At 41.0% G+C, this 20423-nt stretch overlaps 1 protein-coding gene across 1 annotated transcript in view; it reads right to left on the bottom strand.

Moving 5' to 3' along the window:
• Nucleotides 1-278: 278 nt before the first annotated feature.
• pdia5 (protein disulfide isomerase family A, member 5) overlaps nt 279-20423 on the bottom strand; it is a 65985-nt gene continuing 45840 nt past the window's right edge. Inside the window, 6 exon segments of the mRNA XM_030758587.1 lie at nt 279-372; nt 1183-1317; nt 10933-11003; nt 15564-15694; nt 16247-16410; nt 17113-17183. Of these exon segments, the coding sequence (XP_030614447.1) occupies nt 292-372; nt 1183-1317; nt 10933-11003; nt 15564-15694; nt 16247-16410; nt 17113-17183 (653 nt within the window). The 3' untranslated portion in view covers nt 279-291.

Genomic DNA, 20423 nt, shown 5'->3' with positions numbered 1-20423 from the left:
AGGGTGTAGTTTTTTCACATAGTCACAGTGGTTGGGCAAAAACAAGAAATCACTTGTTCTTTTTATCTGTGTATTTTCTGCCCATCAGAACATCCATGAAAAATACTAGTCTCAAGTGGTTGGTCTGACAGCAAGTACTCTGGAATTATTACAAACGGAATCACCACGGTATAAAAAAATAGCCTTTCGCTGAGGTCATCGAGTCTCCCACGTCAGTGCTGATAGGGCCCTTGCCGGGCTCAAGGGTCACAGTGCATTGCCCCCACCCACCCCCACCCCTGCATGCTTCTCTCAGAGCTCCTCCTTCCGCTTGACAACCTTTTCCTGGTCACGTCCTCTTAGGCTGCGCATGAAGCCCGTGAAGCCTGCCTCCTGCGAAGACATGGACAGTAATAATCACTAAAGCACATTTCCCAACTTAAAGCAAGTTCTCAGTCAATCCTGTCAATAAACCTCATGTCAACCCGACAGCAGTGAGGTGGGAGGACAAAATGTAAGTACTGTCAGCATTCCTGAGGTCAATCTGCACAACCTCATCAAAAATATTAAGATCTGTCTGTGTTATTTTCTGCTGATTTTTAATTCTTGACTTACGGTTGGGTTGAGCTCCAAATGGGAACAATGAACAAAAATAGTGTGAAAGGGAGAGCTGCAAGGAAAAATGTCACCAAAAGGAGCATGGTTGCCTGACACGGTTTGCTCAACATCACACGGACAAACCAGAAGATTACTGGTATAGAATTTCTCAATGGTAGCGTGTCTGGAGAAAGGAAAATGCAGCACTCTATTCCAACTGTGGAACATGGCGGGGGTGGGTGTGTCATGGATTCGGCTGTATCTGGGCCAGGAAAGCTCATCATCATTAATGGAGCAATCGATTCTGAAAGTTATCAGCAGATTCTAAAGGAAAACGTCACGACATCTGTGCATGAACCCAATCTGAGTGCGTCATGCAGTAAAGCTACAACCGTCAGCACAGATAATGTCTTGGGATGACCGAGCCAAAGTTCGGACTTAGGTCAACTGAAATGTTGTGGAAGGATCTGAAGCAAGTAGTTCACATGAGAAAACCAGTCATTCATTGACAATCTATAATACGTCTATAATCTAATATGTAACACAGTTTACTTTATTACCAAAGTAATGGAGAGGATTTTCCGCATAAGCCGGTGCATCCCTTACCCCTCGATCTCCGTTGTATTTCTCCACAAACTTGCCGTAGTTGTAGTAGTTGAATGTTGGGTAGCCCTCCACCCCTTCCTGCTTGCAAAGCTCGTGGTTCTGCCCTTTTGTGCAGTCCACAGCCGCGTACACAATCTGAAAAGCAATTGCACATTCACTTTCAGTGCACATGATAAAACACTCCTGAAATTCACTAAATTTTAAAGGCACTTGACATGCTGCTATACTGTATCAGATGAGGACCTTGGGACAGTACCTTAATTAAATGTGTGTGTAAATAAACTGAAACTATAATTTTTTTTTTTTTTAAAGTCATCTTAAAAAGGTTGCTCCAACTAACAGACCTATTTCACAGTAGCCATTTTGACATAAAATTGTAGGGAACACAGGCATTACTAATCAAATTAATTGAGGCTCCACACCTAAATATGACAGAACCTTCATTAATTTGATTAGTACCACCTGTTTCTCCTTACTATTCCCTGTCAAAATGGCTCATGTGTAATAAGCCTTTTAAATAAACTCTCCACTGACACATAATTAGTATATAAACATACAAAAACCTCTCAGAAAACCTCTTTTTGAGCTACATTTGAAGAAACTTTAATACAATATGAGTTTGAAAACTTGCAGTCATTATCTTTAATACATAATAAGTTTAATGTAGACATTCATTATACAGACAGGGGAATGTATTAAAGGTCTGTAGCTATATAAGAAAGTTTATGTGTTATTTCTCATTCTCAGGGCATTTCTCGCATTTATTATTATTTTATTATTATTATGACAATGATTTTAATTCATACAGGGCATTTCCATTTTATGCTCAGTTAAGTTATTGTTTCAGTGTATCTTAAACACTCAGTGTATTTTCAGATGAAATAATCTTTATTACGATTGTAGATCAACACCATTAAAAAGTATATAGGTGAAGTATATTACAAGAGAATGTAAATGAGGACACAACTACAGTACTGTGCAACAGTCTTGAGCTACTCCTCATTCCTTTACATTTTGCTAAGCAAATGGGAAATATAATAGGTGCAGCGATGAATTATGAAATATTGAAATGTGCAAACATGCATCAATATTTGGTGTGACCACCTTTATTCTTCAACACAGCCTGAACTCTCTGAGGCAGCTTTCTTGTAATTTCTTTAAGTAGTCTTCAGGAACAGTTCTCCAGGCTCCTTGAAGGACATTCAAAGCTCTTCTTTGGATGTTTCTGCCTTTGGTTCTGTTCTCTGTCAGGATGATCCCACACTGCTTCAGTAATGTTGAGGTCTGGGCTCTGGGGAGGCCGATCCATGACTGATAATGTTCCACTGTGTGTTTCTCTATCCAGGTATGTTTTTACTGCGTTGGCAGTGTGCTTGGGATCATTGTCATGCTGAAAAATGAAGCTGTCAGAGACTTCACAGATGGTATTGCATGGTGGATAAAAATCTGATGGATTAAGATTAAGATCTCCAACTCTCCTGATTTTCTCTGTACATGCTGAAGGGGGGGGGGGGGGGGGGGGGGGGGGGGGGGGGGGGGGGGGGGGTGTGGCAGTGGCTCAGAAGGTAGAGCAGGTCATCTACTAATCGGAAAGTTGGTAGTTTGATCACTGGCTGCTCTGAATGCCAAAGGTTCCTTGGGCAAGTTACTGAACCCCAAGGTGCATTCATTGGTCTGTGATTGTGTGTGATTGTTAGATAGAAAGCACTTAAATGTAGAAAGCGCTTGTATGAATGTGTGAGTTCTTTGGGAATCCCCTTGTTGGTACAAAAATACTATTTTATGCCTGTCAAACTGTGTTATCTTTGGCGTTTGTCATAAATTCAACTAAAAGAAATGTGAACAAATGATGTGTTTTGTCAGGCTGATTAGAGCCTAAAGATACAAGTTAAAATTGGTTTGTTGCTACATGGTTTGTTATGTGTAGACGCAACACTGATTAGGTACCTTTTTTTGTGGTTGATTTTTTCAGCATCAGTCAAGTATAAGTGGCTTAAACAAAAAAACAAAAAACAAAACAATTTCTCTGAAAATGGTCAGGTACAAGGACTGGACTGAAAATGAACAAAAAACGCAGCCAATGTCCACAGATAATCTTTGAAGGACCTTCAGAAAGCCTGAAGAACTATTGCTCAAGACCACTTTAAAAACTAAAAGAAAGTCTGCTTAGACAATGGGCAGGGGTCAACACATTCCCCTTTTCTGAAATTATGGCCACTAGACTCTGGTTTCAAGTTACAACCACAGTTACTGCCATGTTTTTGCCAAACTTAAGTAAAATATGTATTGAAGAGTGTGAAGGAATGTAATAGGTGGGCCCCAGAGATTTGTGCCAACGTGAAATATGGCTGAAATCGTCTGTTTGTTTCCTGAGTCATGGTGCTGAATCACGGCAAGACAAGTGTTACTCCTAAGCACTGTGATATCACAGTGACCTCTGAGCTCCTGGATAGAAAGTTTCATCTCTTTATCATTTAATCCTATTAAAACATTTTTGTGAAATGTTAACATAATTAGCACGTGAATAGCTCAGTAATGGCCAAAAACACGTTTTGTGATGTCTCCTTAAATCAGTTCATCCTTGAGTGAAAGTGAACGTTGAAGAGAGAACTGTATTCATAAGAATGGGAGGGCCATAGAGGTCACAGTGACAGTGACATTTAGGCACAATAATGTAATCAGTTCAAGAGATATCATATTCATGACAATGGGGTGGATGGATGGACAGAAAACATAATACCTCAGGCTACAGCTGTCCCCAGCATGGAGGGATGGAGATGGCACTGAGGCATAAAAATGACTTATGCATTGCTCTGTTTATGTGGGTGGTACAGAAAGCCCCCCCCCCCCCCCCCCCCCCCAACAACAATCGGCCCGCATTAAAACAACAAGTGAGATTTATGTTGCGTGGCTGTTGCATCGATTAGTGACAAGCCGTCCCAATGAGGCGTAAATGCCGCCTCACTGATACATGGCTCACTTAGCATGTCCTTTTGGACAGCTGAAATGTCACCCTCTCTCAGGGTGTTGAGCGCTCCACATTGAACTTGTCACCATCAAATAATCACTTGCTGTCTCTCTGCCTGAGCCAAACGTGGCAATGACAGACGTGCTGTGGAAGGAGAAATATTTGACACTTGCACCGTTGCGCAAGTGGCTCTAAAACTTTGGTGTCCCAATTACAAGACACGTGCACCTTGTTCTTTATGCAAATATAAATACTCAAGTGATGAAAAATCGGCATTATTGCCGACAAACTGGTAAAATGGGTACAATGCAGCTGAATGTCGACTTTGTCTGCATTAACAGAACAGGCATAGGCAAAGAAAAAAAAAAAGTCAAGATAGGGAGCAAACAGAGTGCAAATGAGAGGGGAGGGAGCCTATAAAGGGAAATTCTTCTCTGGTCTGTTAATCAAGTGCATTAAGCTGTTCTTCACTGTGCTCCCACAACAAGAGTATTTCACGGACTTGCAAGCTGTGCATATTCAGCAAGAGTGAGGTGTTTCACCTTTGGAAAGGCACAATAGTCAACAGAGATTAAGGTGACATGCTGAAAATTACCCTCTTCTTCATTTACCTGGGCAATTCACCAAGATACTGAGCACTTTGTGAAACTTTTTTTTCTTTGACCACCTTTAAGTTAGGACAGTTTGAGGGACACAGAGAGCGCTTTAAGCAGCAGCAGGGACAGCACTGTAGCTGCACCAAGGGGCATAATGTAACTACAGGCTCCCTCCAACTGCTCGTCCCTGTGTAATCAATCAGAGTTGCCGTGAATTGACAGGAGAAAATGAAGTCGTAGAGCTGTTGTTCTTCAAAAGGTCCTCAGCCAATTCCGTTATTGATTCATCTTCAAGTGACAGAGGACCCCACATCATATTATTGATTGGAGAGTGAAATTTTAGGGGGCAGCAGCAGCATATTACCATTTGGCCTGGTATCACTATCAGCATCAAACTGAGGAACAGAGAGGTACTGCGACACTCAGAGCTAGTTCTATTCTTACAACAAAGTACCCATGCTTATAGTATCTAACATGGATTTGCATAAGCTGGACTGAAAGGCTGGACTAGATCAAGGAATACATTAACTCATATTAAAGACTGACACAGCACTAAAAACGGTACTGTAACACACCATTTCTTTGATTTACTGTAGCTGCAATACACAAGCCACACTGGGTTTAAATGAATAATGGCAATTGGCAATGATAATGTTATTTATATAGCACATTTCATTACACATAAACTCAGTGTGCTTAACATAAAAGATAAAAACATAAAAACCTGTGTATGTCTACTACACCGTATGGCACTAAAAACAACAAAAACTTTACAAAGAAATAAAATTCAACATACACACAGAGTTACTAAGTGTAGGCCTCTGAGAATAAATACATTTCAAGTTTGTTTTAAGTTTGCAGACACAGTTGTAACTGACCTCAGATCAGCAAGCAGCTCCAAAGAAAGCACCCTTAGCAGACTGACCTGAGTGATCTAACTGGGTTTTAGACTAAGAATAAGCAGGAAACTAGTGAATTAACATAGCAAGTGAATTAGGCAGTGAACTTGACACCATATTCAAAAGCTAAAAGAACATTTCCTGCAGATAAACAGAGCAAAACACAAAAGTCAAACTTATACCCTCTTGTTGCTTGAGCATTGTATTATGTCTCAGCATATTACCACCACCTGTTGATGAGTGATGAGTGAGGCTGACATCATTAGCAGTTTGTGTATATTGTGTCACCAGCATATGCACACGCACTGATTCATGTGCAGAGAAACTCCAACAGGGACCCATGCATGCAAAAACAGCTGCAAAGCGCTAACAGAGGTCAAAAGCTCCACGGGGAATCTTAATTTCTGCACCGCTGCGGTCAAGACAGGCCAGCATATTTCTCTAGCACAATAATTTTACCACAGTACAGTAGCAGCCACAGGGCGGGTTATATTAGGCAAGTCATTAAATTCTCTAATGAAACTGTGTTCTCATCACACCGACAGCAGACAGCATTTGGAAACAAGCTGTTCCAGCCCATGTGTACCTTTAATGCTGCTATTGATTGGAATTTGGAGAAAAGACAAACAGCATGAAACAAACCCTGTACACAGCTCCCATGCTGATATACTGCAGAAAGTGGAGTTTTAATTGTTTGTGTCTTCAAAGCTTGCAGCTAAGCTCATGTTAGTCTTTGGTAAATGAAGCAAGGGCAGTTAATAGACTGTGATCAACACCGGTCTGGCATAATACACTGGGGCTCGGCTTGATAAACAGAGAGAATTGCCAAGTAAACACACGCCCGCTTTGCAGATTTACTCCTGTTCAAACAAAACTTCAAATCTCCTCTGGCCACCGGGGGAACGACTAACGGGAAATACATCTTAAACCTGTGCACTTAAGTGACCTCCACAGGAACGCAGGCCCCCTGGTCAGGCAGCTTGTGCTAGTTTCACATAAACCTCATAAATCAAGGTGGACCTGTTACGCTCATATCCATCTTTGCATAATTAACAATACAAAAAAAAACTATTTATCTTATACTGGGTCTGAGTGCAGCTCCCTCAGTTTATCCTCTAGTCTGTCTTCTTACTGGCTGCCCCAGGAAGTTTTGATCTGCAGGTTGGTGGGGCTGCTGAGCTCACAGAAATGATGGAATGAAGCGCATCAAGAGTAGGGAAAAAAATAGAGAAGTATGTATGCTGACATAATTTAACCATGTTTAATATGAGCAACTATGATTATAACCGTATACACGGTTATGAGCGGCCTTCAGAACTGCCTTCTTTCTTTGTGGCATAGATTTAACAAGGTGCTGGAAACATTCCTCAGAGATTTTGGTCCATGTTGACATGACAGCATCTCACAGTTGCTGCAGATTTGTCAGCTGCACATCCATGATGCGGATGTGCTGTTCCACCACATCCCAAAGGATTCTCTATTGGACTAAGATCTGGTGACTGTGGAGGGCATTTGAGTGCAGCGAACTCACTGTCATGTTCAAGAAACCAGTTGATTTGAGCTTTATGACACAGTGCATTTTCCTGTTTACTTTTCCCCCCTCCCTCCATGTTTTCTTCTATTGTCCAATTTTGTTGAGCCTGTGCAAACTGTAGCCTCAGTTTCCTGCTCTTAGCTGACAGGAGTGACATTTGGTCTGTATCTAGTGAGGTGGCTGTTGAGTGCATATGACAGAAAATAAGGAAAAACATGGAAGGTCTCCTTTAAGATTCGGTGTCCCTAATTACTGAGTCGGAATACATTTCTGGCTGTTACAGAAGGCACATTTTTAAATTTTATTTTATTATTATTCCATGAAGTTTTTGATCAAACAAATACAAACTTTTCTTTATACTCCATGCTATTATTTCTGCATGTCACCCAAAGACCACTTGATCTGACTGAAATCATAGTCATTTTACAGCTATATTTGAGTATTTAGGAATGAAGGAAGCCAGAAAGGCGTGTGTGAATTCCTGCAGAAAGAAATAAGAAATGAAATGGTGTGTGTTACAGTTGCTGCTGATATCCAAATTTCCCAAGAAAAAAAAAAAAAAATGTTCAAAGCGTTTTCATTTTCATCTTTTGAGGATTAATATTCCTGAGAAATGTTACAAAGGATTGCCTCAGAAAAATAGATGGCTAAGTTGCTGAGGACACATCACCGTTTCACCATCTGACATTGATTTCGAAAAATTCCTAACAAATGAGACAGCAACTGGAACAACAACCAAACAACTATTCAACATTAAACATTCTGATGAGACTTTACAATGTTAAGGCAGCAATGAGGTGAATTTTGTGGTCACTATGAGCTGATAAACTTTAGCTACAAGCACTGCCAGACACGTGTCCAAAATTCCTGTGTGTGTGTGAGCGAGAGAGAGAGAGTGCGAGTGAGAGAGAGAGCGTGAGTCACACAATTATGGTTTAAGAGGTTTGGAAATAAGCCCTCCAGTCAGAGGGCATTAACAGAAATGAGCAGGAGTGGGAGGGTGTCAGGACACGAGTCCCTGAGGGTAAGTAATGAGAGGGAGTGGAGGTGATGGAGGATGAGTGTGTCCTGTTGTCACTCCATGAACCTCCAATAACCTCAAAACCCCCCAAATGAAGAAGATTTGACAAGACAGCGAAGTGCTTTATCTAAACGGTCAGACCAGAGTGGAGACACCGAACCCCAAGTTGCTCCTGTTGCCAGGTCAACACCGTGCTCCTCTGGTGTGAGCGCGCTTGTCACGGGAAAAACGCTTTGTAGAAACCATCTAACTTATAAATACAAGTGGAAGCCAATTAGTATTTATTCCTGTGTAAGACATGAAAGCAAATAATAGGAATGGGGTGAGAGAAGTTTTTTAACGACAACTTAAAAGCTTTTTTGATAGCATTTTCTTTTAGCATGAAATATGTGAGTGCATTTACTTTGCAGAGGTTTGTGCTTTTGGTTTATATCTAACACCTTTCAGGCTGTCAGAAAAGACAAAAAAAAAAAAAGCATCTGTGCAGAGTACAGAGGATAAATTAGAATAGAATAGAATAGAATAGAATAGAATAGAATAGAACAGAATGCTTTTATTGTCATTATACAGGATGTACAATGAGATTGGAGGGCCACTCCTGTTCAGTGCCATGCAACAGAAAAACAAACTCTCTAAAATAAAAATAAAAATATTATAATCTAGTATAATCAAGAAATATACAGAAAATAAACAATGTATAAAATATACAAAAAATAGAATGTATAAAAATATTCTATTTTTTGTATATTTTATACATTATTTATAATTAATGTGGATCATGGTGATGTTTTTACATTTAAATCCTATTCAGATCTGAAAGTGCAACTTACACAACCAAAAGTATGTGGTCCATTTAGGAAAATTAGTCACAATTTATTACTGATATACATTTTACCTGTTAGCACTTAACATTCACTTAGGGGACACTTTATTAGGTACACCTTGCTGGTACCAGGTTGGACCCCCTTATGCCTTCAGAACTGCCTTAATTCTTTGTGGTACAGATTCAGCAAGAAGCTGGAAACATTCTCCAAAACAACCATGCCACATTCAGAGACACCTAACTCATCTTTCTTCTTTACTCTGATGCTTGTTTTGCAATGGGCTGATTAGATATTTGCATTAACAAGCAGCTGAGCAGATGTACCTAATGAAGTGGCTGGTGTCTATACTGTACCGTATGTCCAGGGTATGCTCAACACTTTTTAAACCTAAATATGGAAAATAAAAGCTTATTTTTGAACTTTTGAAGCTACTTATGGTTAAAGATACACTGCTCAAAAAAGTAAAGGAACATATGATATGGGCTGGGTACCAGGAAGAACCCAGGACCCACTGTCCCTCAATGGATATGCCTCCCCAGACCATCACTGACTCACCACCAAACCGGTCATGCTGAACGATGTTACAGTCAGCATAACATTCAGCACGGCTTCTCCAGACCCTTTCACATCTGTCACATATGCTCAGGGTGAACCTGCTCTCATCTGTGAAAAGCACAGAGCTCCAGTGGTGGACCTGCCAATTCTGGTATTCTATGACAAATACCAATCAGGCTCCACGGTGCTGGCAGTGAGCACACGGCCCACCTCATGAAGTCTGTTTCTGATTGTTTGGTCAGAGACATTCACACCAGTGGCTGCTGCAGGTCATTTTGTAACTCTGGCAGTGCTTCCTGTTCCTCCTTGCACAAAGGAGCAGATCCCGGTCCTGCTGATGGCTTAAGGCCGTCCTGGAATCTCCTCCATGCTCTTGAAACTGTGCTGGGAGACAGCAAAACCTTCTGGCAATCGCACGTATTGATGTGCCATCCTGGAGGAGTTGGCCTACCTGTGAAACTACTGTAGGGTCCAGGTATCACCTCATGCTACCAGTAGTGACACTGATCCTAGTCAAATGCAAAACTAGTAAAAAACAGTCATAAAAGATGAGGAGGGAAAAATGTCAGTAGCCTCCACCTTTTAAACCATTCCTGTTTTGTGGGTTGTCTCATTGTTCCTCCTCTAGTGCACCTGTTGTTAATTTCATTAACACCAAAGCAGCTGAAACTGATTAACAAACCCCTCAGCTACTTAACTGACCAGATCAATATCCCAGATGTTTAACTGACTTGATGCTAAACTCTGAATGAAAAGTGTTCCTTTCATTTTTTTGAGCCGTGTATTTTACAACCAACAACTGAGCAGCTTAAAAACAAACAAGATCTTAATAATTTCACCGTGATAAGGTTTGAGTATGTGTGTAACTGAATAAAACCTAGAAGAAATTAGATCTAGTAATGATCACAGACTGTCACAAAAGACTGTAATAAAGCAGACGCGCGAGTGATGCTGTTAACATGATTATGGTCTGTCAGGACCACAGTGGAAATATGTTATTTCACTTTTTGTATTTTGTTTGTGCAACATCAGGTCCCTTGTGGGCTAAATCTGTGTTCTGTTACAATACTTTTAAAATAACTATGTTATTTGTTGTGAAAGACAGGATATAACAAAGCCGCGAGATAAGAAAAACAGCTTAGAGTTTTTTCTTTTTTTTTTTTTACTTTATCCTGAACACTGCATGAAAAGGTTTCAGATCAATATTTATTCAAATCAGTACAGATCTTCTAACTGTGAGCCATTACAGAAAACTATAATGTTTACTGTAAGCTCCAGTTAGAGGCATCTCTGCACCACCATTAGAGCTAGCAGTCACATATTTAACCAAACACGTGAAAAAGCAACACGAACCTTGCGATCCTCTTTAAAGAGCTCTGCCGCCGTGGTGAAGTGGGGGACAGCATTTTTACAGTGTGGACACCCTGGAAAAGAACAGATGGGCTGTTATTACAGCTATTATCATCATACATTTGCACCACAAAACTGAGCCTCATGCCCAAAACAGAGGTTTATACCCAAACACGACACTACAAGCACGCACATATTTACAGGCAGTTACTAACAAGGTCACATTTATATTATGAGAGACTGTAGATCTATTTACTGGCATCATAAATACAACCTCCCCAGCTCTCCAACAGCACTCCATATATAGTATGTCAATACCTACAGATCACATTTATGGACATCTCTTTTACTTTCAGTAGGTGGGGGCAGGATGATTAACTGTACACAGCGGTGACCAGGAGGAGGAAACGCTTCCAACTCTCACTACAGTGCATTAACAAAAGAGCAATGACTTTTTGCAGTGCACTCTCAACCAGACAGACCGTATGCTGCTATGACATCTTTTCAATTTCTGCTTAAATGTGACATTTTGTTGGACCTGCTCATTTGTTTTAGTCTTTTAGTGATAATGTCAAGTATGCAGTCCTTTTTCTGTTAATTAAAATCAAACTGTTGCCACTGTTAGAGATAAGGAAAGTCAAAAATACCTCTTATGGTGACAAATAAATTGCCCGTGAAGAAGAAAGCAGCTTGGCAGCAGGTGACTAGCTCGACACTTTTATGTGCAGAGTTAGGGTTAATACACCAGCTAATTAAACCCCGACAGAGCCATTAATGAACAATACGCTTAAAAGAATCTGTGGATTGTTGCGCTACTTTTTGAAGGAGGTCTACATGCCGTCTGTGGGCCAACTGCAGATACAGTCCTTACATCTCGCTGAATGATCAGATGTTACGTGCAACCTAATTAGCCAAACCTTTGAACCATCGAACTCTTCTGACATAAATGTCTGAAAGATATGGATCCGCAATAATTCTTAAATGATCGAGACAATGCTTAAACATACTATCCCAAGGCCATCAGACTCCACTCTTCTGGTTTCAGGCTTTCCATTAGATTTAGGAACATGGCTGCAGGGATGTTTCTCCCATTCGGTTACAAAAACCAGTGAGGTCAGAGAGCGAACTTAGGAAATAAGGTCAGACGGTGTTCCGGTTCATTTCAAAGGGGCTGGATGGGGATAAGGTATTCTTTTAGAACAAAGTAGGAAACGAAGTTCTTTACGGATGTCACTCATGTTCAAGCCACAGACTGTATTTAAAAGACGGACAAAACATTTAATTAAATTAAACCGCAAACTAATGACAAAAAGGATTTGAACCTATACATCAAGTCAAGGGTTATATTCCTACAGACTTCTATAGAATCAGACTTGTTTTGTACCCATGCTTGGCATTATAAAGAATAGACAGTATTGTGCAAAAGCCTCGAGCCCCTCAGTTCTTCATATTTTGCGTCCAATGAGCCAGACTTTCTTGTGACACTGGCTGTTTTTTCACCCATTTCAATCCAGTCCTGGTTCCTGACCATTTTCAGAGGAATCCTTTTTTTTTAACACTGGGTATCACCATACTATAATGATGGTAGCATCCTAGACGACTGGTTCAATCTTGATGAAACTCAGCCCATAAACTACAGGGGGTACCAAGATTTGTAATATCTGTACGGTGATTGATTAAAATATTTACTTCAAATAAAAAGTACTGTTTCTTTTTCTGTTCATTTGTATATAGAAACTGTGAACATACGCTGTTTTTCTGAACGTCAATCGAATGTAACGTTCATGTGCACGTTACACGCACGTTTTAATGGTCAACAGAGGGTTTAAGGTTTAACAACTGGCAACTTTTCACATCCTATCTGGTGCGCCTTTACCGTTCTACACCATTAACTGAGGGTGAAACACGGTCACAGCAGATGGCAGAGTAAGAGGAACCTCTCTGGACATTTGCATGCTGGTTCGAAGAACTGCGATCGATATAAAAGGCCACATGTAGTTGATGCAAACGACGGGTGTGGTCGTTCATGCCTTTGAGGTTAAGTATTGCCTTGCTTTTTTTTCAGTCATTTCCATCTTAATGTCTATGTTTACAATTAAAAGCCCCCATTGATACTAGCAAACCCCTGCACTACACGTAGGCGATAAGAGAACCTGAGACCATACAAACATGCATACAGAATGATACATTACATTGTGACACCCCACCCTAAAGTGTGTCACCTGTAGCAAAATACTGAAAATCATGTAGTTTTACTCAAATCATATTTAGTAGTAATTTAGTAGTAATTAAGCTATTTAGGGCTTATGATTTATAGATAGATCAATGTAAAAGTTGATGATGATATGAACCATACCACATACGGTCACATAATGGCAATGCATTATGTGGCCGTATGTGTATGTGGTATGGTTCATGTCACATACGGCCACATAATGCATTGCCATTCCATCTTTTTAGGAGTTCCTAATGCATTTCTGATGGTTCCAAGTTTTTAGCAATTAAATATGTTATCAAAAATAAAGAATGAAATCCACATCATAGCTAAAAACCCAAATGCCTGTGTCAAGGTGATAACGAAACCTAGCAATGTCAAGTGCTTGCAAATGTAAGAATTCCAAAACCGATAAATCTCTGTCATTTTGCATCACCCAATTATTATTTATATTTGTTTGGATAGCTTCCAACAATGCACGCTGAAACTGGGTAAACACAGACGGTGCCTGGGAAAAAAAAAATCAGGCACTCATGTCTGAGCACGAGTGAAGTGAACAAGTGGTGGAGGCCTGGCTTGTTGTAATAATGTGGATGAAATCTACTTCCCAAACTGCCACCACAAGTTGGAAGTACAGTGTAAAATATCACTGTAAGCTGCACCATTAGGATTTTTTTCTGATTTCTTTTACAGGCTGCAAGTGCACATATCTGTGTATGTACTGTATGTCCACACACACACACACACACACACACACCCCCGTCTACCTTCAATTTGATTTTATGTCAACTCTGCAACTACACATTTACCAACCCTTTCAGAGCCGTCTCCCTAAGAGAGCATTCAGCACCGCTCACAACCCATTTCCTGCTGAATTACCCTTTTAGCTGCAACATTAAATGGCCTTTAAACCTTTAAATGTTCTGTCGCAATTTTGAAAGTCGTGTATCAAAAACACAATAGTTGTCCACGTCTTTCTCCCGTAGAAGAAGACCGGAGGCTGATCAGGCAGGTCCCTGTTGCTGCTCAGAGACTGCCTAAAATTTGTAGTTAAATGAAAGAAAATAATGTGGATTTGCACCACATGGATTTTTCAGCCTTTATATTTTGCACACTGTACCTTCGGTCATCTAAGCCACTTACAATTGGATAAAAGATGGCTTTCAGCTGATAATGACTCCAGCCATTCTCATTTCTTGACTGTAGCTGAACATTTTTACTCATCTTTCTCATAATTACCCCCGCAGACAGAGGGAATTCAAGTGAAAAAGAGGATTGATGAATACAAAGTAAGCGCCCGGTGGATGTGCTGTAACAGCCTTGATTCTTCTGTCTTGCCACTATTTATTGAAACAATGAAAGTGCAGAAGAAAAAAGCAAACACTAAATGCACCAAAGTGTTATGTCTGGAAATGCCCAATTTACAGTATAGAGCGGGCCAACAAATAGGTATTCAGTGAGTCAGAAAATGCTTCAATTTAACACCAAATGCCTGAAAAAAAGATGATGTTCCAGCATTTAATTTTAGTTTAGGGTTCAATTATGCAGATTTGAGGCTAAAGGATAATAGCCCAAGCCTCTGCTAAAATTATATTGATTGTTCTGTCTGAAGCACTTCCAGCCTTGATGTTTTAGAAAGCAGCTGTATCTCATCAAACGCTCCATTAGCACAAGCTCCTTCACTAATAAGACACCAGCGAGCAAGGTGCAGATGGGGCGGACGAGTTGGGAGGGCGGCAGGTTGACGCGGCCTGATGTGCATCTGGAGCATCTCTTTGTAGAACGACGCACCAAAGGGCCCAGCAGAGGAAGCGGCGTGACTGCTGTGCCCTGTCTGGCTTTGAAGCCCTCATCAGAAACAAAGGGCAAACAGACAGGGGTGCATGTGTGAGTCTACGTGTGTACTGATAATTATATGAAGAGTGTCACAACAGAGATTTGAGCCTTTCTTTTCAAGTCCAGTCCCATTTTGGGAGGACGTTTTTGTTCTTTTGTCTGTCTGTTTCTCAGGGCTGAAAATATACGGTGGAGAAGTGATTTGTTCATTTTTAACTTTTTTTTTTTTCAAACTATTCTCGGTGATGTGAATCATTCCTCAGTCTCCCCGTGGCTTAGGTGGGGTTTTTGACACTGTGCAATGAAGAGCTTGGCAGGAAGCTCGGAGTTGCGTATCCATGCTGGTTAAAGCCCAGGCTATGATCACACCAAGTTCAACAGAGCAGAGCTGTGATCACACACGGTTGCAACAGCTCCACACACGTTTAATATTTTGAACATAACAGCGTAGCAGATGAAATACAACAGCTTGTGAAAATTGACAGTTACAGACGAGCCTTTCAGGAGCCATAAGAGCTTACTTTCTGAAATATTCTGTCAACTGGTGCTGAATGGAGTTGATATCAATCTTAAAGACACTTACAGGGAGCATAGAACATGACCAGAGCATGTTTTTTCTTCTTCAGAGCCTCTCGGAAGTCCTCTGACCCAAGATGGCTGACACTGGAGGGTTTCTCCTCCCAAGACTGCTCTGGTGGAGGAGGTGCCTGTGGACTGCAGGCATGAAATAAAGCAAAAATATTACATATACTCCAGGGAGGGGAAAAAAACATTGCTTCATAGTTAATGTAGTAAAGGTAGCATAAATAGACTTATAAAGTAGACGTAGAGTTTTTAACCTAGATTTTTTTTGGGTGGGGGTGAATAAAAACATACTATGTAACTACTGGTGATATAATGGAACTCTCAATGTGTCAGACTTCATGTCAGGCTTATATAAAATTATGTCTGCTGACCTCTGATTGCAGACTATGACTTTATGGAGCCTGCAGATGCCACAGCTGGACTGATGTCATTGCAAGTCCATTACTTTTGACATTTCCAAACATTATACTATTGCAGTGGGAGGAAGTCTCCAAAACCAGTGTTGCAGCCATTCAACACTTTACTTAACTGCTTAACTTTTTGCCATCAGTCACAACAATGAAGGAATTTTAACTAACATACAGATGAAAGAAAATGCAGCTCAAATATTTAAAACCGAGAGCTGAAAGTTGCAAACTTTCCATCGCACATGCCGAGCTGCCTGTTAAGCGCGAGACTCACTTGTGCATGAACTCGATGATCTTGTCTTTGCTTCGCAGCTGTGGTAGCGTGTACCTCTCCTCACCGTTCACAAAATACTTAACAGTTGGGAAACCGGAGATTTTGAAACGATCTGAGGCAGCCTTATGCACTGTGGCATCTACTGCTGCCAGAACACCCGGACTCTGCAGACATCAGAAAGGCAAACTTTATGTTATGCAGGACACTGGTTAAAATACAATCTATAAACTAACCTCCTCAATTAGATCATGGAAGGTCACTTAGTCCAGCCTATTTGATGACACCAGCTACTTTAGAAACAAGAACACACCATTTGTGTATATCTAAAAATTGCATTAGAAACATCAGTAACATTAGCAGAGAAACAAGGAGGAAAAGAATAATGATATTCTGGGTCTTAAGAGCTCAGGGTGAGAGTAGCTTCCGTCCATTCATATTAGATAATGGCCAGGCTTTTCCCATTGACCTCCAGTGCTGGGCAGAGAGCCACAAGGACAAGGTCCAAGCGTTGGGCTGGGGGGACATTCACGGGTGAGATAATTGCTAGAGTCACCAGGCTAGAGTTTTATAGGCCCTGCCCCTGGCTGGGGAGTGTTAGATTACCACAGAGGACAGAATGGTGGAGAGGAGAGGTGAGCAGCATGCCCAACTAATCAGAAACACATCAAAAGCTGGGCTGTTGGACGGGCTGAGCAGCATGTCGGCTGCAATGGCAAAAAGCCTTAAGCCAAGAAGAGGGATTATTATGATCTGCTAATGACGCATGATGGTGTGTGTGTTCATTACAGTATGACGTATGAAGCACACAGGCGTGTAGACATGCATGCTGGAAACATGTGAACAGAATGAAAGGTCATGAGACTTACATCTGCACCCTTGTTGAGTATTTCCGCAGCTTCATCATACTCTGGCTTCATTTTCTTGCAGTGGCCACACCCTGAAGAATTCAAAATGCACATTAGAGGCTGACTGACTGAAGGATTATAAAGAAAAAAAAAAACACACATACACAACGTTTCTATTTTTCAGTTCAATTTAGCCCTAAAAAGGTCTTTAAACAATCCCTCAGAACTGCCTGGTTAGACGTTCGGATATCTGTATTTTAGAGGAACGTGTAAATAAGGTGGCTCAGTGGATGAGCATGTATGCCACATGACTGTGGTGCAGGTTTGCGTCCAGGCTGTGGATTTGTAAATATATTTAAAATATGAATTAGTTAATACTACTTTAACTTGATTGGCTATAAAAAAATCTGGAGAGGCTGAGTACTTCAGAAGTAAAGATGGGAGCAGTTCACCACTCTGAACAATTTAAGAGCTGTGTTTGAAACTGCACAGAGTGACAGGATTGCATCACCTATAATCCAAAAACCCCAAACCCATCATTAAAAGATTCAGAGAATTTGGGAAACTAATAAGCGCCGACTGTGAACTTTGGGTCCCAGGCAGTGCACAATTAAACTGATATGATTTTGCACATGAAATCACTGCATGGGTTCAGGAGCAGTTTCTGAATCAAACCTTAAACCTAATCAAAACATATCATCATATTCCACAATAAACACCTTCAACACTAGAAGATTTACTCTGAGAACGTAACGCTCTGCAATCTCTGCCGAGCATTACGTTCTCAAGAGCTGAATCGCCGAATCAACGAGTCAACCTGTGTAATTCTCTGGTGTCTTGCTGCTTCAGCCTGGTTTGCCAGAGGGTTTGCGGCTAACATGCCGCGGGTGAAACTATAAGTGAGGCAGCAAGAGTCTATCATGTTAACAAGGAGAGTTAAGTCATATCTGATTGCTTACTACGTGTTCCACTCTCAGGGATCTGTGCACAAGGTATAGTATTTTTGTCTGAGTAAGCATGTTACACACAAGGCTGAGGGTGAATCCACATTGACAGGTTTTCTATGGGTGCTTCAAAGCTGAAAAAAAAGTCAGTCCAGAACAACATTTTAGCACAGATTCAGAAATATTCTGTCTCTACTAAAACAACTTTAAACACGTCAGAAGCAGGCTGGAGCCCCTTTGGCCTTCAGAACTGCCTTCATTCTTCATGGTACAGATTCAACAAAATGCTGCAAACATTCCTCAGAGACGGTGGTCCATATCAACATGATAGCATCACACAGTTGCTGCAGATTTGTCAGCTGCATCCATGATGTGTATATCCTGTTCTAGCACATCCCAAAGGATTCTCTATTGGACTGAGATCTGATGACTGTGGAGGGCACTTGAGTGCAGTGATCTCACTGTCATGTTCAAGAAACCAGTTTGAGATTATCTGAGGTCTGTGACATGGGACATTATCCTGCTGGAAGCAGGAAAGAGTTGGACATGGTCAGCAGTGCTGCTTAGGTAGACTCTGGTGTTTAAACAATGCTCACTTGCCAAATTCCGACCTACCATCCAAATGTTGCAGCAGGAATTGAGACTCATCAGACAATGCAATGTTTTTACAATCTTGATTTTCCAATTTTGGTGAGCCTGTATGGACTGCAGCCTCACCTAGTGTGGTCTTCTGCTGCTGTAGCCCATCAACTTTAATGTACAACATCTTGTGCTCAGACCAGCCTATCTGGCACCAAAAACCACGCTACATTCAAAGTCACTTAGCCTCCTGAGACCCGAGCTCCTGTTTGCGATGCATTTTCAATTTCTCCTAGATATTTGTGATTAGATGGACCTGATATGTATATAAACTAAGCTTCCTCTTTGAACAGGAAGTTGTATTTTGTTACATGGTTGTTACATACTTTTAAGGAAAAAAATGTCCTCAGATGTGGACAATGGGATGATTTTATAGCATAACACAACAAAAACAGCATGACTTAAAGTATAAAACACTATTGAGCAGAATGAAGCATAAGGTGCAGCAAAGCCAAAATGTAATGTCCCCATATGTGGACGCAGGGTCTCAGTAGGTTAAATCACCTTTCCTCCCCATTCTGATGCTCAGTTTGAACTTCAGCAGGTCGTCCACATGACTAAATGCACTGTGATGCTGCCATGCAGGCTGATTAGATACAGTCACGGCCGAAAATGTTGGGACCCCTGAAAATTTAACAGGTGCACCTAATGAAGCGGCTGTACATACAGGGAAGAACAGCAATGCTACAAAGTAAAGCCAAAGATTTCTCTCCCTGGATTAATGAAACTGCTAAAGTAATGTACGAGTATAAGATGGTCATGGGTGTGGAAAAACTGGCAAAAAGCAAATACAGCAACATCTATTACAAAGGAAGCCATGGCAATGGGAAAAGATCACCCACATGGGAAAAATAAAATCACAAAAACTATGTGAGATGAGACCCAATCCTGCAGTAAGTGTGAGGCAATCATTTCCAAAAACCTCACATCTCCTGGACTAAAACACTGTAGCGTAGATGATGCGTGTAAATGTAATAAAAGTGGAGCCAACAGGTGCCAATCTCTGATCAGAGTGCTGGGCACTCTTTAGTAGATCAAACTAACCATTATAAAAAACACAGTAAAACAAACCTCTTTTAAACTAAAAAGCAAGACAAAAATTTTGCAGCGTACAACCGGCGTGTGCACGTGCACACTCAGAGCGCTGTAAATAAACCGTGCTTGATGTAGGCAGTATGTTTAATATTGCATGAGGAGTGAGTGACTGGCATTTTATTTTTAGATTTAAGAAAAGACTTTCAAATACAGTATATAACGCAGTAATTGTCTGGCACAATGTACACGAGGCTTTTGTCTTAAGACGTTATGAATATGCTGTTTGATCAGGGGTGAGCAGTTTGTGTGAATGTGCTCACAGTGCTGTTGTGCACAGATGCATGAAACAAACTTGGTACTTTTCCAAACCTGTTAAATTGCCCTTGTCATAACAGTTCAGGAATTTCTTTCTTCAATATACAATGCAGCACTGGCGCAGGCTATAAATCAAGTGTGATAGGCCTTGTGGGATAGAAAAGCTGCTTCTCTTTCAACTGAGTGACTGTAGTGTGTGATCATGCAGATTGTTTTGAGCCTTACCAGAGAAACAGAGTGACTAGAAGGACTCTGTCTGACCCTTCAAAGTGATGAGTAAGAGACAAAAGCAAATGCCCGTGCTGTGCTCTGCGGCATCCCTGCTCGGCATTCGGAACAAGTGGTGCATAAGGGCCATGGTCGGGGTGTGTGTGAGTGTGTGTGCGTTACAGGAAAACA

This window comes from Archocentrus centrarchus, chromosome 21, assembly GCF_007364275.1.
Source record: "Archocentrus centrarchus isolate MPI-CPG fArcCen1 chromosome 21, fArcCen1, whole genome shotgun sequence".
NCBI classification, from domain to species: Eukaryota; Metazoa; Chordata; class Actinopteri; order Cichliformes; family Cichlidae; genus Archocentrus; species Archocentrus centrarchus.
Note: the sequence above shows the minus strand (reverse complement) of the source record. Positions and strands in the feature narration are given on the sequence as shown.